General features: G+C 38.7%; 5 protein-coding genes across 6 annotated transcripts; 4 read left to right on the top strand and 1 right to left on the bottom strand.

Annotated features, from left to right (window-relative positions):
* Window positions 1–1,219: 1,219 nt before the first annotated feature.
* On the top strand, window positions 1,220–1,980 carry LOC110228104 (quinone oxidoreductase-like protein 2 homolog). Its single transcript, XM_021024280.1, has 3 exons — window positions 1,220–1,420; window positions 1,513–1,656; window positions 1,731–1,980. Exons 1-3 carry the CDS (start codon window positions 1,328–1,330, stop codon window positions 1,824–1,826), a joined length of 333 nt encoding a protein of 110 aa, XP_020879939.1. The 5' UTR covers window positions 1,220–1,327; the 3' UTR covers window positions 1,827–1,980.
* Window positions 1,974–4,979, bottom strand: LOC9312435 (autophagy-related protein 18d). The gene is made up of 5 exons (XM_002876321.2): window positions 4,735–4,979; window positions 3,371–4,136; window positions 2,882–3,113; window positions 2,387–2,510; window positions 1,974–2,248 (listed from the first exon to the last, which is right to left on the bottom strand). Exons 2-5 carry the CDS (start codon window positions 4,097–4,099, stop codon window positions 2,158–2,160), a joined length of 1,176 nt encoding a protein of 391 aa, XP_002876367.1. The 5' UTR covers window positions 4,100–4,136; window positions 4,735–4,979; the 3' UTR covers window positions 1,974–2,157.
* Window positions 4,980–5,095: 116 nt separating this feature from the next.
* Window positions 5,096–7,616, top strand: LOC9314153. Its single transcript, XM_002878039.2, has 3 exons — window positions 5,096–5,955; window positions 6,258–6,530; window positions 6,983–7,616. Exons 1-3 carry the CDS (start codon window positions 5,257–5,259, stop codon window positions 7,325–7,327), a joined length of 1,317 nt encoding a protein of 438 aa, XP_002878085.1. The 5' UTR covers window positions 5,096–5,256; the 3' UTR covers window positions 7,328–7,616.
* A 138-nt stretch (window positions 7,617–7,754) lies between these two features.
* LOC9314152 (putative thioredoxin H10) lies at window positions 7,755–9,306 on the top strand. 2 transcript variants are annotated; one of them, XM_021026918.1, is made up of 6 exons: window positions 7,755–7,893; window positions 8,060–8,153; window positions 8,263–8,406; window positions 8,500–8,622; window positions 8,709–8,931; window positions 9,036–9,306. In XM_021026918.1, exons 2-5 carry the CDS (start codon window positions 8,115–8,117, stop codon window positions 8,856–8,858), a joined length of 456 nt encoding a protein of 151 aa, XP_020882577.1. In that variant the 5' UTR covers window positions 7,755–7,893; window positions 8,060–8,114; the 3' UTR covers window positions 8,859–8,931; window positions 9,036–9,306. The 2 variants fall into 2 exon arrangements, with proteins under 2 accessions (XP_020882577.1, XP_020882576.1); XM_021026917.1 differs by having other exon boundaries at window positions 8,049–8,153.
* Window positions 9,307–9,816: 510 nt separating this feature from the next.
* Window positions 9,817–14,887, top strand: LOC9314151. Its single transcript, XM_021026916.1, has 3 exons — window positions 9,817–9,978; window positions 10,108–10,279; window positions 10,375–14,887. The coding sequence occupies exons 1-3, from the start codon at window positions 9,865–9,867 to the stop codon at window positions 14,697–14,699; spliced, it is 4,611 nt and encodes a 1,536-aa protein (XP_020882575.1). The 5' UTR covers window positions 9,817–9,864; the 3' UTR covers window positions 14,700–14,887.
* The last annotated feature ends 2,193 nt before the right edge of the window (window positions 14,888–17,080 follow it).

The following is a 17,080-nucleotide window of genomic DNA, read 5'->3' as shown; positions in this document are numbered from 1 at the left end:
GAGAGACCAAAGAGAGAGAAGACTTGCTCTTCACGGTACAACAATCTCAAGCGGTTACATTGAAAACATCCGTTGATGTTTTCTTGCCGGAGAACAACAATGTCAAGAAGACAAACACTTGTGATTTTAATGCTTCAGAAGGATACTCCAATATCTCATTCAAAGTTTTCAAAGCGGATGCTCTCATCACCGGGGTAGGGGTAAAAGTTAAAAACCCATACTTATTAATAATTTTGCATTTTTTATACATTGGTGAAGGATTGAAATCCAGAGTTTGATTATGCTTTTATCATTGCTTTTTCTTGTTATGGTCGATGACAACGAGAATTGGTGTTAGTATATTGTCTATCCTCAATCTCTTTGTCTAGTGGTTCATATATATTCGTCTGTTTAGGAAAAGTAGATAAGCCAAGGAGATGTATGCATCACTTGAAGAGTAACACAAGCTTTTTGCCAGCAGAAGCACGGATGTTGTCTTTCAATGGAAGACGAGAAATTACCAGTTGTAAGAGATCACAAGGAAGATTTATGAAAGTTTGGTCCTTTTTCTTTTTTCTTCCTACTCTGCTTCTTATTTTTCGTCGTCTTCTTCTTCTTCGACCTGTAAAAGTAAAACTCAAAATCTCAAAGCTACAACATTTAAAGGTAAGGCACTAAGCAGAGTCCTTCCAAAGGGTTTCTGTTACCATTGTTTCATCATATTACCTGTTTCTGTTCTGAGAATCTCCCACAATCTTTATAGAAATAGATTTGTACATGTGTTTAAATAATTATGGACAAGGAATTCTCTAACTAGTACTAGATAAGTTGATCAAACAAAGGGAGATCAAGGAGGTTAAGTGGTGACATGATCCAGATATTCTCATACGGATTCTGTTTTCTCCACTTGAGCCGGGCCTCAACTTTATAATATATGAAAGTCCTCTTGAATCCATGGAACACAGAGAGACACAGACAGTTCCTCGTTACACACTGTGGCTGTAGTCACCTGTTCTATTGACTGCTCAAGTCCATGCTGGACTCTACCAGAGCTGCAACCAGAAAGTGTCGAGTTCTCAGGTTTTGCAGGAGGCACGAGCACTCATACTCTGTGACAGATTCGGTGGAGAAGAATCTCCTGGGCCGTTAGATTAGGACGACGACGACTGATCCAACGGTGATATCTGATCGTTCTCTTGGTCTCTTTGCCGTTGATGTCTGATCGTTCTCTTGGTCAACTCCTCAATGGGAGGAGCACTCAAGTGTAAAAGATTTTATCAAGACAAGAAAGCTTAGAGGAGTTGATGTTTTATATGATCCTGTTGGAGGGAAACTAACCAAGGAGTCCATGAAAGTTCTGAAATGGGGAGCTCAGATTCTGGTGATAGGTTTCGCCAGCGGGGAAATACCTGTGATTCCTGCTAATATAGCACTTGTTAAGGTAAATGGTTTGTGTTGTAATATACAGAAGAAGAAGCTTTTTTCTCTTGAGAGAATCAAATCTTCATAAGTTGTAGTAATCAATTGGTGCAGAACTGGACGGTTCATGGTCTTTACTGGGGCAGCTACAGGATCCACCAGCCCAGTGTCCTTGAAGATTCCATCAAAGAGTTACTGTCATGGCTCTCCCGAGGATTGATCACTATTCACATCTCTCATACCTATAGCCTCCCCCAGGTAAAAACATCATTTAATCTTCATGACATCAAAACTCAAAACATGTAATTAAACACTTACCGTTTGGATTACAGGCCAATCTTGCATTCGGGGACCTCAAAGACAGGAAGGCAATTGGAAAAGTGATGATTGCTCTCGACCACAAGACTGCCCTGTCTTCAAAACTATAGACTCTCTGTGGCCATAGGAGAAAACTGGTTCTGTATTCTAGAAATAAGGTTATTGCTATGGCCATGTAAGCTGAACCATCTTGCATTTATATTCGGCCTATAATCCACATTCTGATTTGAAATTTAATAATAGTAATCGAATTGCAGTTTGATTCTCTCTAAAAAATTAGTGTAGATATAAATCCTTTTTGTATATACATTGTTCCAATCAAGAATACATTTCCTTCAATCAAGTAGAGCTTGGAAGAATAAAATCGTATGCGGTTTCACCAAATCTATATACAGAGCCAATTGTTATGTACATAAAACTCAAACCAAGCACGTGTTCTGACTATCTCGGGCTATCTGGCTTCAGAAAATGGAAATGTTCAAGCTGAGTCATCTCTCCTCCGTTCACTGGATCGAAATTGCACCTGTAGAAACTGTAAGGCCAATAAATCAGATGTGTGGTTGTTGGTTATTTTATGTTTTTGATATTCTGACTTGTGTGGTGGAAGCATACATACTTGTGGATGACGATGTAAATTTATACTCAGAGAGATTTAGAAAGACTTAGTTACCTTCCGTCCATGCCAATAATCGCAATTGTGTTCTGAGCGCCAAATGCTGCAAAGTATTGGGTGACTTCTGGTACATGGAACTGAGCAAATGACCATTCCGAGCTGAAATATTTTGGTAGAACTCCTGCAACAATGTCTCAACATGTTAGGTACCAGACAGAAGCATTAGATTATCCAACTGCACAATTATATATATAAAATCTACTCCTCAATTAGCTGGTTTAGAGGAAAGCTATGAAATGGGAAAAACAATAACTTTCCTAGTGACACAAAAAATTTCACAAGGCTTCTAAGCGACACGCTTCTATAAAGTTCACTGATTTTCTCATGAACCAAGAAAGGTATTTCTTGGAAGTTTCACTTATGCAGTCTCTCAATATAATATAGCCTTCTGTCCTTTCACTCCATAAGCAGCTCTTAAAGAGAAACAAGGCATATCATACGTACTTCATGGTAACAGTCATTTTTTCAGATATCTCCTAATTTCTACCTTACCTCTCAGAAAAGACAATGACGAACCGGGGTTGGCACCACTGGCTGGAGAAACAAGAGGCTGCATAGAATTTGAAGAAGTCTCATGTTCAGTGGAGTATGCGTCCTCCCCAATAACCCTCACTCTAAGAGAGAAAATGTGAACAGTCCCCTTGTCACTTGATACTGCAAGCCACTGCATGTTTGGTGATAGAGCAATGCTGTAGATATCTGCTCTGTCCACGCCTCTTCGGACCTGTAATAAAGCAGCATTTGACTTCATTAAGCAGACTAATTAATCAGTAATGAACATTCAAAACTGGCATATGCTCTGCATAAGATTCCGTTACTATTATTAACAGCTACCAAAGTCTTTCTAAACAAATTGTGACAGCTGTGTTTTTTCAACCATTGCCTTGACAGATTCCTTATCAAAATGTGACTTAAATAGCTTAGGGTACAATGATGGTGTTAAGTAAATGAAAGCTACTTCATAGTTATCACATATCAGACCTCTTGCAGACGAGTTCCGTCCATAGTGTTGAAAATTCGAATCAGAGTTCCCTTTGTACTGGCAGTTGCAAGGAGCAAGCCATCCAATGTCATGGTCATACACGCGAGATTAGAATCATGAGCATTAATGATTTGAACCATGTTAAGCCCAAAATGTTCAACTCGGACCTCTCCTCGACGAATACCTGGACAGGCCAGGACAGATGTATTCATATGATGAGAGAGGCAACATAGTCCCCTTGGATTTGCCAGATTTTCAATCTGGTGAAGAAGTCTTAGATCCATAAAATTGTAGACATATATCTTGTGCTCGAGAACAACTACAATTCGATCTCTTCTTAACTTCACTGCACGAATTTCCGACCGAAAAGTAAACTCACTGATGCAGCGGCTCTGATGATCATCCCAAATCAATACTTTATTTGAAGGGTACTGAGAGTTAGGTCCACCACCAACAAGCGCCAAGATATTACTCCGGAAAAGCATCTCTACAATTTTAAACCCTCCACCCTTCAGCTCTCGCCTGAAAGTTTCCTTGAACGGTTCACAGTTGTATATACGAAAACCATGGCTGGTGCCAGCAGCAAAACAGCTGTAATCCTGATTCCAAGAAACAGAAACCAACTCTGCTTCATCACTTTCACCAAAATCTGGAGGCCCAAAAGATCCTGAAGTGAAGGTATTCCGGGAGTCATAACCACCTGGTTGGAAGTTTCTTCGAGGGTCCATTTCTCCTTAATATGTGAAGCGTTGCAATTGTTGCAAGCTGAAATCAATTAATAACCAAGAAAGAAGACTTTAAGATTGATCTCACTTCACGAAACACAATGTCCATAAGATCCAAAAAATGAAGCTATTAGACTAAACTTTGACAGTTTGATTCATGCCAATCAATCCAAAACTCAGAACAGAGACAATTCAAGACCGAACGCTTCATTATCCTAATTGAACATAGACTGATACAATGCCTTATCGAAACTTAAGCTAATCCAACGCAAGAGTGTCAACATATTAACAAGCTCTCTTCTCTCAGATATAGTGGCGATAACAGGTCAAGACAATCATCACCGCGTCAACCTCCAAAAGGAAGCCATATAAGAAATCAAACTCCACCACGATCGAACTTAATCAACCTAAAAACCCTATCTGTTCATCCTACATTACGATCAACAAACCCCTAAGCAACTTCATACTCCAAAATCCTAACAACACCACGATTCCAATTTCGCATACAATCCATCAATCGCGTACGAATTTACACACAACAGAGCCACAATTTAAGATTCCGATCAAACAACAATAACTGCAAAAAAAAAATCCTTAATTCGAACAAAAAACACAACGAAATTGAACAAAATCCTCACCGATTCAGAAAACGAAAACAGCGAGAAGAAGCAAACGCGATCTTTGAAGAAGGAAAATGCTGCTTCAATGGACGAAGAACAATCTCGATCCTGATGCTATAATCTTCTCAAATCAACAATGACTTGGCTATGAGAAGGTTCGTCTCTGTAATACTAACTTGTAATGATTTCGTCGAAAATTTCCGATTTTTTTCTTTTTTTATTCGTTTGTTTGGGTTAGTCAACTGTCGTCATTTTTATAATTTAACCTTTTTTCTAATACAAGCAAAATAAAGTATAGTTATTAACTTATTATTATCTTAATGGGCCTCTTTCCGTTACGACCCGACCCGGCCCGTATTTCTCCAATTTGGAGAATCAGCTCTGGTGACTGAAACCGAAAGTAATCATGGCGTCGAAGCAAAAACTCTGACTCGTTGATCCATAAAGCGAACTCTTTCTCGCTCTTCATTTCCTCAATCAAAAGGAGGATTGTAAAGTTTTTGTTTTTTGTGAAACAATTCGATCTAAAACCCTAAAAAGATGGTGAAGCCCTCTGATTTCAAAGCAGTGCACAAACTTATTCAATTGCATTACAGTCGAGTCAACCTGGTCTCAAAGACGGGCCGGTCAAAACTCTCCGCTTTTTCTTCTCCGACTCTTCCTTCAAATGGGGTTTCTCAGCTTCAGGCTAAGTCCGGTTTCCACAGCTTTTCGTCGAGACCCACTGCGAAAAACTTTGGCTTGTCCCAGATTCTTCCCTCTAATGGGGTTTCTCAGCTTCAACCTAAGACCAGTTTCCACAGCTTTTTGTCAAGACCCACTTCGAAAAATTTGGGATTATCCCAGATTCTACCCAGTAGTCCTAAGCTCGTACCTAGTTTGCAGAATTGTGGTGTAGCGTTGGTTAAGCCCCGTGTTAATGTGAACTTTGCATCGGCTTTTAGATTGTTTTCGAGCTCTGGGTTTCGAAAAATCGATGGGAATTTCGCTAGAAAGGTTGTTGACAAGCCAATCCAAGCTGTTAGTTCGACTTTTGCTAGATACCGAATGGCTTTAGGGTTGCACATTGATGCATTTTGGAAGAAGAATAACCTTTTGGTGTTTGGAGCTGGAGCTGTTTTTGTATGTATTTTCTTGTGGAGAATCATGTTTGGAATTGCTAGCACATTCGTTGGTCTCTCTGAGGGAATGGCCAAGTACGGCTTCCTTGCTCTCTCATCTGCCATTGTTGCATTTGCTGTAAGTTTTAGGCTCTCGCCTATGCTAATTTCTGATAACTTTGACGTTAACGCAAACTTTGAGATACAACTTATGATTGATTCAGTGGTGGGTCTCTGAGCTCAGAACTATGACATAGTTTCAGTGTGAATCTTTTCCTTGGAAAACTGTCTTGTTTTGTTAATCTTTATAGTCTTCAACTTTCTATCACGAATTGCAAATACTGTTGTTAACTTTGGTTTGTTGTCATAGCATTTCTCCTTCTCTTATGTTATAGAGTTATCACTGCTCACAACAATATCTGTGTATTTTTCTATTACTAGGGTTTATATCTTCGCGCAAGGTTCACGATAAATCCCGATAAAGTTTATAGGATCACTATGAGGAAGCTTAATACAGCAGCTGATGTTCTTGAAGTTATGGGTGCTCCTCTGGCAGGATCAGATTTGCGTGCTTATGTGATGTCAGGTGGTGGCATAACATTCAAAAAATTCAAGCCAACAATTAGGAACAAGCGTTGCTTCCTCCTATTCCCGGTTCAAGGTTCTGAGAGAAAGGGCCTTGTTAGTGTCGAAGTCAAGAAGAAGAAAGGCCAGGTTTTACTTTCTCTACTTTCCCACTAGATAAAGAACATTCTTCTTAGATTGATCACATTATTATCATTATGATTGTTAGTAATCTGTTCTAGAAATTTTTCCAAAGTAACCTTAAAATTAGGCTTGTAAACATTTTAGCTGCCTGATTAGAATTCATTAACAATGCCACTTCAGCTTGTTGTCATTGAGTATAAATAGAAAAGGCTTTTGATGTTTAAAGTGCTGAGTATTTTGGTGAGGTTTGGGGTTCTCTATTACAAAACGTAGGGTTCTATCTTTGATTCTTTGCTTTGGTTGATTATTTTGTTCTTCATTTGCTTCTTTGACTCTGTTTTTGTTCTATGTTACTGTGAGAGATATCGCCGTTTGAACCTATCAGTGTGCCCATTTCTCTATCAATGATGTATGCGAGTTTTGGTCTATCTCTGATGTTCATGTCTGTTTTTGCTCAGTATGATATGAAACTACTGGCAGTGGATATTCCAATGGCGTCTGGTCCTGATCAACGCTTATTCCTTATTGGTGATGAAGTAGAGTACAGAGTCGGTGGTGGTTTGATCTCTGAGTTAAGAGATCCTGTGGTAAAAGCAATGGCAGCAACCAAAGAATTTGATAATCTTGACAGAATTGAAGAGGAAGAAGACGCCGAAAGAGAACTTCAAGAAGCCGAAAGGAAGGAACGTGAAGAAATTGAACTTCAAGAAGCCGAAAGGAAGGAACGTGAAGAAATTGAACTTCAAGAAGCGGAAAGAAAACAGCGTGAAGAAATTGAGAAGATCGGAAAAGAGAGTTCTTAGTCGGTTCTATCGTACTTGCACACAAACTAAACATCTTCAGTGGATATAGAACATCACCGTGAATCTGTTTAAAAACCCTTACTTTCAAACTTTTGCAGAATAAATTTTGGAGTATGTTACTGGTACTGGTTCGGATTCTTCAGAGAAGGATGGCTTTATCTAATGAAAACCGGTTTTGGCTTGAGGGAGGATAAAGTTTTTGTCTTTCCGGTTAGTACCGGTTTAAGCACAATCTAGTGAAAACCAATACAGAATCCAAAGAGTCAAGGCTGTATGAGACTTTCATATCTATGTTGTCTTTGACCAATTTCTATATTACAAAATTAGCAATCAGTTATTATGGTTGATCAAAACCACCTGCATCGTGAAGAAGATATAGTTTTCCAACCAAGAATACGTCCTCATTGCTTTTATCGAATGTTCTTGTGATTCCCTCCTTATCTGGTTTCTTGGTTTCTTTCTGAATCATCTTCCACAGAAAATTGTGATCTTCGAATCTGTTGCCTTTAGGTGAAACTGTTCTGAATGCAAAAGCACAAATCATCTGAAGTTGTAAGGATTTAAAGGTTAATAATCCTCTCCCAAATCCCTTCTTTTTCATACCTAGATTCTATTGAATTTACCTGTTTTATGAGATCGGTCATTTGAATTTCCTCTCTTTTTCATGATTGTTGTAACATTAAAAAGATAAGGGTTTTGATTTCTGTTTGGTTTGATGAAGTTTTGATTCAGGAGTGAATCTTGAGCCAATGAGAGGCAAATCTGGATTTGATTGTGTAAAGAGTTGATGGGAAATCGTTGTGCAAGAACTTCTTGTTGTAGAAAGGTAATCAATAAAATTCTACAACATCTTGTGTCTTGTAGCAATTCAATGTTTCATTAGCCATAGCTTCAGAGGGAAGATGAAGAATCTGTCTCCATATATGTGTTTACAGATATGGCCATGTATATGCTGCTGCAGCAACAACAACAAGGCTCAAACCCGAAGCCAACACGGGTCCAAAGGAAAGGTCCATCCGGTAAGCAGAATCGAGAAATGGGAAGAAAAGATCACAGAAGCTAACAACAATGGCAAGATTGTAAGCTTTCTTCTTTAACAAATTTCCGTTTTTCTATGATTCTTCCACTTTTCCATACAAGTAACTAGCTTAACTGACCATTCAATCAAACAGCTGGTGGTGAATTTCAGCGCGCCGTGGTGTGTACCTTGTAAAAAGATAGAACCAGTATTCAGGGAGCTTGCTTCTAGATACCCTTCAATGATATTTGTAACTGTTGATGTCGAAGAGCTCGCTGTAAGTAAACTGAAAACTTGTGCTTTTGAGAAGATAGATAAGATGCAGTTTTAGGATTTGAGATTGAATTGGTGGAAAAAACACAGGAGTTTAGTAATGAATGGAATGTGGAAGCTACACCAACTGTAGTGTTCCTTAAAGATGGGAGACAAATGGATAAACTTGTTGGTGCTGAAACCTCAGAGCTGCAAAAGAAGACAGCTGCAGCTGCTGATCTCTTTCTCAAAAAACCATAAACTCTAAACACACAACAGAACAGAAGTTAGGTTTTCCATTGTCTATCAAAACCAGAAGTTACTTGCGGTCGAAGTAAGTATCTGAGTTCTTTTTTGTTACTTGTTTGGGATTTGTTTTTTATACTTACAGATCTGATTTGGTAAGACTGATGAAATTCTTTTACGTTTTGTTCTCAGACAATATCTTGTCTTTGGCTGACAAAAACACAAAACATGATGATGAAGAAGAGTTTGGTGATCGATGGTTTATTAGCAGCCATTCTTCTTTAGATATTGTGCAGATGCATTGTTTGTTATCAAAAATGGTTCTGATATTTTCAGCAGTAAACGACTTGCTTCTTCTGCATATTTGTCTAATTAATTATTTTACTTTCTATATTATTATGTTCTTCTATTTGAAAACCTGAATAAACCTGTCAAACACGGTATAGAAGAAAGTTTAACGTATTTTTCAAACTCGAAAAGGTTTTGGTCAATAAACATTTGCTTTATGTTGGCAAATTAGTAAGATGCACGTTGATTTCTTTCTTATTTTATAAATTATGATTAAACCATGATGATGAGTGATTCGTTCTTTCTTTGAATAAAAATATACAAAGATTTTTAAAAAAGAAAAGCAAATTTGATCTAGAAATTATAATAAAGGGATGTTTCTTGGCGATCTCCAAAGTTGACTTTTCAAAATCCAAATCGTTAAGACTTCAAGGAACTGGACCTCAACTTCCAAATCCAATGGTGACTAATCAACCAATGCAACTCTCCGATCTTAATTTTCCTGAAAAAAGAAAATGAAAGAAGCAGAATAATAATAAAATAAACAAGTCTGTTAAAACCATCACCACCTTGACCATTATTCGTTTTGGTTTTTATAATAAAGCATATACTTTTATATTTGTTATTATGTGCTTGATCTGATTCATATAATAATATCTCCTCCTCCTCCTCCTACTTGCTTGCTTGAAAGACCATCAACAAAGTTTTATACTGCCCAGAAAGAAAGAAAATCATGATGAAGAAGAAGAAACAGAGCAGATCCCTATCTTCTTCTACCAAGAAAACTCTTGAACCATCCTCAGATTCTTCACCTTCACCTAGGCTCCTCTCCATTATCCGTTCTAAGGTGACTTCTCTCTCTCTCTTCTGTTTCTCTTCTTCGTTTCTCTCCTCAATCTTTGATTCTTCCTATAACAGGTTCTCGAGTTCTGGATTTGAGCTGATGTGCTTGTCTTTTTTTCTTTTCTTTCTGTAGTTGGCAAGTGGTAAAGACTTGAAGCATATGTTCAGAGGTATGAGGAGTAGAACCGTGCCTGGATTATCTTCTCAGTCTAGGATCGTGAGATGTCCCAAGTGCCACAAACTTCTCCAGGAACCTTTAGATGCGACTTCTTACAAATGTGGTGGATGCGACTCTATTCTTCATGGTACGATACCCTTCTTAAGTCTCTACCCATGTTTACAAGTAGTCAACCTCGTGCATAAGTGTTTTCTTTTTCTTGTGTTTTTTCTTTGAATGCAGCAAAACGTTTGGAACTGGAAGGCAATGATCACACAAACACTATTCCTCAGGCTCTCCTTTCTTCTCAAAACCGCAGTTTAAGTGCTGAGGTAGAATCTCCAGAATATGGTAGTAGAACTCCAATGAGAAGTACTCACCGGGAATACAATTCAAGGGCATCGCCTTCTGTTGAAAGGGGTTATCATCCAGAAACTGTTTACAAGCATGAGACATCCGATATCCGCAGAGAATGGATGAGAAGGACTGATGACTTCAGTGAGACCGGTGATTCTGATGCGTTTGCTTCAGCAAGAAGCTCTCCATATAACACACGCAGCAATGCCTCGCAATGGGCACGACATGAGGGGAGATATGAAGATCCACCTCAGGTTACTTTCTATCCAGCAAGTCCTTCCCCTTCTTCTGCTTATGAATATGGCTACAGTAGTCCTTTTCACGGGTCTCACGTTTCTGCATCAGAGCAGTCTTATTATCATCATCACCCAAACCAATTCAAGCAGTACGGAAGAGAAGGCTGGTTTCAAGAATCTTCTGTTGCTTCACCTACTCGTTTTCCGGGTGAGACATCTGATGGAAAGAACTATCACAGGTCTTCTCAGTCTCAGCTGCATGATCTTCAGTATCATAATATTTATGAACCCAGTAGCTCTGTAATCCCACATCACTCTGTGTACTCTGAGCGTAATTATGTAGCAGCTGCAGCGCCACACCACTCTACATACTCGGAGCATTCCATAGGGATTTCTAAGAGTGACACAAGTAGTGAAAATATCTCATTAAGGAACAAAAAACGGTATGTCAGGGAAAGGAATCCGGTGGTGAAGCGCCATATTCTTCCTTCAGCAGGCGGTGCACCTTTTGCAACTTGTTCCTATTGCTTGGAACTTCTACATCTTCCTCAGGTGTCTCCCCAAGGAAAACGTAAAAGATATCAAGTGAGATGCGGCAGTTGTTCCGGTGTACTTAAGTTCTCTATTCGAGAGAAAGCAGATACTGTCCTGGATTCACCTAGCTTTGTGGATTATGGCATGGATTTTGCAGATGAGAATGTTACTAATCATCAGGATTCAGCATCAGAAGGTTATGAAGAGATTTATCCTGATGGAAATCATCTGCCGTGTTTAGACGACGATTTTGGAGATACAATCTGCAAAAGCAACGATGCTGTTATTTTGAGTCAAAGTCTAGAAACATTTGAGGATAAGGGGATTAAAGAAGACATGAGGAATATATCCGGCAAACTATTAGATTTGAAATTGGAGGCATTGCAGCCTCATCTAAAACCTGTGGTGAACCCCAGATTAAGGGAGCAACAACCTGCATCAAGTGAGACTATTGGAGAGACTTCCAGGATTCATCTAGAGCAATCTCAGGAAGCTCATTCAGAAAAGTCAACCGAGATGGATAATAACAATTGTGAAAGAGCCTGGTGCGATTTAGAAGAGCTTGAATATGAGAAGAACGAAATTATTAAGCCAGAAGAAATTGTAGGAGAAGGATCAGGTGAGTCCTTCGAAGTTCCAGTATACCAGAACGAAAGGATGAGTGAATCAAGTGAAGAAGATGAGAGAGTTGCAGAGAGATCGGTATCTCATAGTGTGGAAATTCTATACGAGAACGAATACGTCAGTGAAACACGTGTACAGTCTGAGAATACCGGAGACGCTAACGAGTCTGAGTGGGAGGAGACTCAAGAAAATGAAGAATATGGAGGTGAAAGTACATTGAAAGAGAACGGAGACAAACCGCAGTTGCATTTGGAGAAATATAGGTACATTCGAGATTCTATCTGTGACAGCAGCTTAAGCTATGGTGAACCATTTGAGGATACATCAGTCAAGGAAGATACGGAGCACATATCAAACACAATTTCAGATGATAACTCTTTGGTGAATGAGAATCAGAGGTTTATAGGACATCCTGACCAATCAGGTGAAGCTACAGTAACAATATCTAGTATCCAGGAGCAGTCCAAGTATGAGTATGAGAATTTAAGCGAAAGACAAGAATTGGAAATGACCATTAGTGACAGAGTACGGTATGAGTTAGAGGAGTCTAGATACGAGACAAATGAAACTCTTGAGCCGAGCAAGGTGGTCGAAGATGGATCTGTTGTTTCTTTCGCGAAGGCGAGTGAGGCATTCGAAACAATCATAGAAGGCGAGACAGGTGGCGAGAGACTGGTATCTCATCAAATGGATTCTCCAAACGAGAAAGTAGAAAATTCTTATGGAACACTAGAACCAGTTTATCTAGAAGAAAGCGGGTTTGCAGGTGAAAATACGTGGGAAGGGACAATATATGATAGAGCGGCGTTGCATTTGGAGGAATATGAAAGCAACTATGAGAATTACAGCAGACCATTTGAATGGACTTCAGAAACAGCTCCAACATTTGGCATGCATGATTATGAGCTAGGGACAATACTTGAACCAGACGAGGATGCTGATGGAAGATCAGAATCCAGTTCACGGGGTTCCTTCAATGATGATGGAAGTTCAGAAGAGAGGGTCATTTTTCATGATTCTCAAGATGCTATACCCGAGCAGTCCCACGATGAGCATGAGAGCTCAAGCAAAAGACAAGAGTTGAGTGACACCGTTTTTGACATAGTAAGGTCTGAATTACAGGAGTATAGATATGAGACCAATGAACCACTTGAGCCAAGCAAGATGGTTGGAGATGAATCTGTTGTTCCTGTTGAGAAGGCGGGTGAAACTTTCATAAGCGAAAAGGATGAAGAGAACTCGGTATCTCATCAAATGGAGTCTCAAAATGAAGATATGGAAAATTCCTACGGAACTATAGAACCTGTTTATCTGGAAGGAAGCAGATGTGAAAGAGAAAATCCATGGGCAGAAACAATGGGAGATGGAGTGGGGTTGAAGTTAGAGGAATATAAAAGCTATCCCTTTGAATGGACTTCCGAACGAGCTCCAGCATTTCATCTGCATGAGTATGAACAATGGACAGTGCCTGAACCAGAAGAGGATGCTAATGGAAGATCAATACCCAGTTCACGGGATTCCTTTAATGACCATGAAAGTTTAAAAGAGAAAGTTGTGTCTCATGAGGAGGAGCCCTGGCTACTGGATGAGAACAAAACGGAAGCACTAAAAGTTGGTGTAATGGTGGAAGATGGACCTTCGCTTCACCTGACGAAATGCGAAAATGAATCAATGAAATTGGAAGAGACACTTGAATGGACTTCAGAAAGAGCTCCAACATTTCGTCTGCATGAGTATGAACTAGGGGAAATGCTTGAATCAGACAACGATGTTGATGAAAGATCAGATTACAGTTCAAGGGGTTCCTTCAATGACCATGGAAATTCAAAAGAAAGAGAGTTGTTCAATGAGGAGGAGCCCCAGCTGGTGATTGACGGCAGAACCGAAGCGCTACAAGTAGGCCAAATGGCAAAAGATACGGTATCACTGCACTTGGAGGAATGCGGAGATGAATCAATGAAACTGGATGAGACATTTGAATGGACTTCAGGGAGAACTTTAACGTTTCGTCGCCATGGGTATGAGGTAGGGACAAAGCTTGAACCAGACGAGGATGCTGATGGAAGATCAGAATCTAGTTCAAGGGGTTCCTTCAATGAACGTGGAAGTCCAAAAGAAAGAGCTGTACTTCACGAGGTTGGGCCTTGGCTGGTGGATGATTATGAAAACAACGCACTAAAAGTAGGTGTAATGGCAGAAGATGGATCGCTGCACTTGGAGAAGTGCGAAAATGGAAAAATGGAATTGGACGAGACACTTGAACCAAGCGATGATATATTCAGGCTCAGTCTTGATGACACACTTGAGCAAGAAAGGATGACGTTTCATTTAAAGATGTCTCAAGATAAGCAAGAAAATCTAAGGCATACCTTTAAACAAGGTGAGGCTGAAAAAGATGTACCAGGATTTGGTTCAAGGGTATCTTCGGAGGGCCATGAATCTCCAAGTAAAATGGCAGAACTAGATAGTGACACTGAAGAGGAGATACTGGGAGACCACTTAGAACATTTGCAGAAACAGAATGAGAAGTCAGGTCTAACCTTTGAACCACATGCTCATATCTACAGCACAACGGAGCCTTCTGAAATTGTGGGTTTGCGTCATGCGTTATATCAAACACAAAATTCACCTCTACGGTCACCTCTCACTTCACCAATTCATACTCCCATTAGTTCTCCGCTGCATTACCTGATGGCTTCACAAATACGTTCTCCAATAGCTTCACCAATGCATTCCCACATAGTTTCACCACTGCGTTCTCCCATCAACTCATCTGGATCACTCTCTGATGTATTGCTCTTCAGCAAGAAAACTTGATGACAAGAAAACATATAAGTATCCCTCCAAGCTTGCTCAGTCTTTCCGCCATACTTCAAGACTTTACCTGCAATACAAAACAGTGTATACATTGTCTCAATTTTGTTTTCGAGTGGCTGGATTACATGTAAGGTTTTCTACAGATAATAAATCAATTCATTGAGAAGAAAAGTCTGTTTTTTAGAGAAGTTGTGCTGATTCAGGACTCATTAGATAAAGAGGAATTGAATCTACAGAACCGGGTTGCTCAACAAAAAGATTAACCATGAGTTGCAAAACATAAAACATTACATCCAATTCCATCCAGGGAAATCATACATGCAGCAGCCACAAAACAAGGCAAACACAAACGTTTTGCTCCATTGGGTGGTTGAAACGATCGGCCATCGAAGTAACAAAGACAATGAAAATGGTTTTTTCGGTTCAGAGCAATCACAACAACGACAGATAGAAATTCCAGCTTTAAGAACATAAAAGCTTCTCAAAATGATATACCCAACTCCAAGTGAGACATCACTAAGCCCAATGTTACTCTCTTGAGAGAAGAATCAAGTAAATTTTGTTTATGAAAACTTGAATTATACCACGTTTGATCCACATGATATTCTTAAAATGTAGCTGGAACCAATGCTAATGATATCTTTCCTTTTGCATCCATTATCTTCAAAGAGACGAGAAACAACAAAATCGACAAGAAACTTTCAAGAGCTTACTCTGAGATAAAAATGTAAACTTTCAATCTTTAACCAGTAATTTACACTGGAACTAATCACATATACTGAAAGAAGAAAACAAAAAGTCCAAAGAAAACGCTGTAAAGTTAAGAGATTGAATAATAGAGTGAAACGAAAACTCAAAAAAGGTTCCTATTTTTTACCTCTAAAAACGACCTCGGAGATGCTCCGACCAATCCTAACTTAAAAATCTGATCTTGTTGATGTTATGTTTCAATTATATCGTTGCTTCTCCTGCCATTTCTGCTTTCGATCCCTCCGAATCAATTTTCAGAGAAAAGAGAAGACATAGTCCTTCACACTTCACGCCATTCTACATATACACACACACTTTAACACCGTGCCGTTTTTCAATAATTTTCACATAAACACTTAAACAACGTGCCGTTTTGTGCAATGTGATGAAAAAAAAAAAACATTTCAAGTGTCCTTCAGTACAATCAAATATTACTCATATACATATGTCAAATCTCATGTAAAAAACATTAGGCCAAAAAAAAAAACGTGACTAATCATATCACATAATCCAACTTAAACGATATCATATGATAACACATAATAAATGTAAATAGTTACATAATTCTTTAGTTAGACTAGACGACCCCGACATGGTTTGGTCCCATGATTCTTCACGGGCTGCAAAAAGAGGTCAACAAACTACTCATTTGAAGGGTTTAAACTTTAAAACAAACCAAGCAAAACCAAATCAAAGCCCCATTGTGTGTTTTTTTTCTCGTTTCCGTACAAATCTTAGTGTACCTTGAAGATTTACATGAATTTCTTAAGAGTTTCTTCGACGTCTTTTGCTAATTACAATAATTCTCATTACTGCTTGATATGAATTTGACGAAATTCACAAGTAGTTAGAAATTTCTTCAGGTCATGTTTTCCACCAAAAAGACACGCGTTAGTTAAAATAATTTTTCCACTGCAATAACAGTTAGAACTTTGAAGACAGGTAGTATAAAACTCAGTTTTACTTTTTGGAGATTGCGACTGGTCTTGAAGGGGAGAGAGAGAAATATATGGAAGAAGCATAACAATGGAGTAACAAGTAATCATTATCAAAAAAAAAAAACAAGTAATGCTTTTTTGTTTTGCAATTTCCATTGAATTTCCTTTTAAAGTCTTTTCTCAATTATTTTTTCCTGTTCCCTGAACAAATATATATTCTATTTCCAATGAGAACTTTCTCATTGTAGTTTGTAGATATGATATATGAAGCTTCCCCATTATTTCCTTGTTTATTTTATTTCCCCTTTTGATCGCACAAAATTCATTTGTGTGAAAAAAATGTTTGAGAGGGTTGTACAATTATTGTTGGTACCAGCAGCATACGATACCCACTCGCTCCTTTTGCAATAATTCTTTTTACACATCACAATCAACTGTACATATTTGATTCATGCACCTTTCCAGAAAAAAAACGAGTTTTTATATAGATTATTTTATTCAATCACTGTATATATAAACCAGTTTTTATATAGATTATTTGATTCAATCACTGTATATATAAACCAGTTTTTATATAGATTATTTTAGTCACTCTAATCGCATTAATCCATTATTCAACCTTTGTTCATTACCATTGCAGCGGTTTCTACCGCACTTATATGCAGCTTCTACGATTTCGAACGCACCCTTTTT

Source organism: Arabidopsis lyrata, assembly GCF_000004255.2.
Source record: "Arabidopsis lyrata subsp. lyrata unplaced genomic scaffold ARALYscaffold_5, whole genome shotgun sequence".
Classification (NCBI taxonomy): Eukaryota; Viridiplantae; Streptophyta; class Magnoliopsida; order Brassicales; family Brassicaceae; genus Arabidopsis; species Arabidopsis lyrata.
The sequence above is the reverse complement of the archived record's forward strand: the minus strand, read 5'-3'. Positions and strand labels throughout refer to the sequence as shown.

Excerpts from the sequence above, each read along its gene's own strand:
- LOC9314153 (XM_002878039.2), top strand. The coding sequence starts at position 5,257 with ATGGTGAAGCCCTCTGATTTCAAAGCAGTGCACAAACTTATTCAATTG. Across the intron at positions 5,956-6,257 it reads CTGCCATTGTTGCATTTGCT|GGTTTATATCTTCGCGCAAG; the intron begins GTAAGTTTTAGG and ends TTCTATTACTAG. Across the intron at positions 6,531-6,982 it reads TCAAGAAGAAGAAAGGCCAG|TATGATATGAAACTACTGGC; the intron begins GTTTTACTTTCT and ends GTTTTTGCTCAG.
- LOC9314151 (XM_021026916.1), top strand. The coding sequence starts at position 9,865 with ATGATGAAGAAGAAGAAACAGAGCAGATCCCTATCTTCTTCTACCAAG. Across the intron at positions 9,979-10,107 it reads TCTCCATTATCCGTTCTAAG|TTGGCAAGTGGTAAAGACTT; the intron begins GTGACTTCTCTC and ends TTCTTTCTGTAG. Across the intron at positions 10,280-10,374 it reads ATGCGACTCTATTCTTCATG|CAAAACGTTTGGAACTGGAA; the intron begins GTACGATACCCT and ends CTTTGAATGCAG.
- LOC9314152 (XM_021026918.1), top strand. The coding sequence starts at position 8,115 with ATGGGAAATCGTTGTGCAAGAACTTCTTGTTGTAGAAAG. Across the intron at positions 8,154-8,262 it reads GAACTTCTTGTTGTAGAAAG|ATATGGCCATGTATATGCTG; the intron begins GTAATCAATAAA and ends ATGTGTTTACAG. Across the intron at positions 8,623-8,708 it reads TTGATGTCGAAGAGCTCGCT|GAGTTTAGTAATGAATGGAA; the intron begins GTAAGTAAACTG and ends GAAAAAACACAG.
- LOC9312435 (XM_002876321.2), bottom strand. The coding sequence starts at position 4,099 with ATGGACCCTCGAAGAAACTTCCAACCAGGTGGTTATGACTCCCGGAAT. Across the intron at positions 2,511-2,881 it reads GTCATTGTCTTTTCTGAGAG|GAGTTCTACCAAAATATTTC; the intron begins GTAAGGTAGAAA and ends ACATTGTTGCAG. Across the intron at positions 2,249-2,386 it reads ATTATTGGCATGGACGGAAG|TTTCTACAGGTGCAATTTCG; the intron begins GTAACTAAGTCT and ends TTGGCCTTACAG.
- LOC110228104 (XM_021024280.1), top strand. The coding sequence starts at position 1,328 with ATGAAAGTTCTGAAATGGGGAGCTCAGATTCTGGTGATAGGTTTCGCC. Across the intron at positions 1,421-1,512 it reads CTAATATAGCACTTGTTAAG|AACTGGACGGTTCATGGTCT; the intron begins GTAAATGGTTTG and ends CAATTGGTGCAG. Across the intron at positions 1,657-1,730 it reads ATACCTATAGCCTCCCCCAG|GCCAATCTTGCATTCGGGGA; the intron begins GTAAAAACATCA and ends TTTGGATTACAG.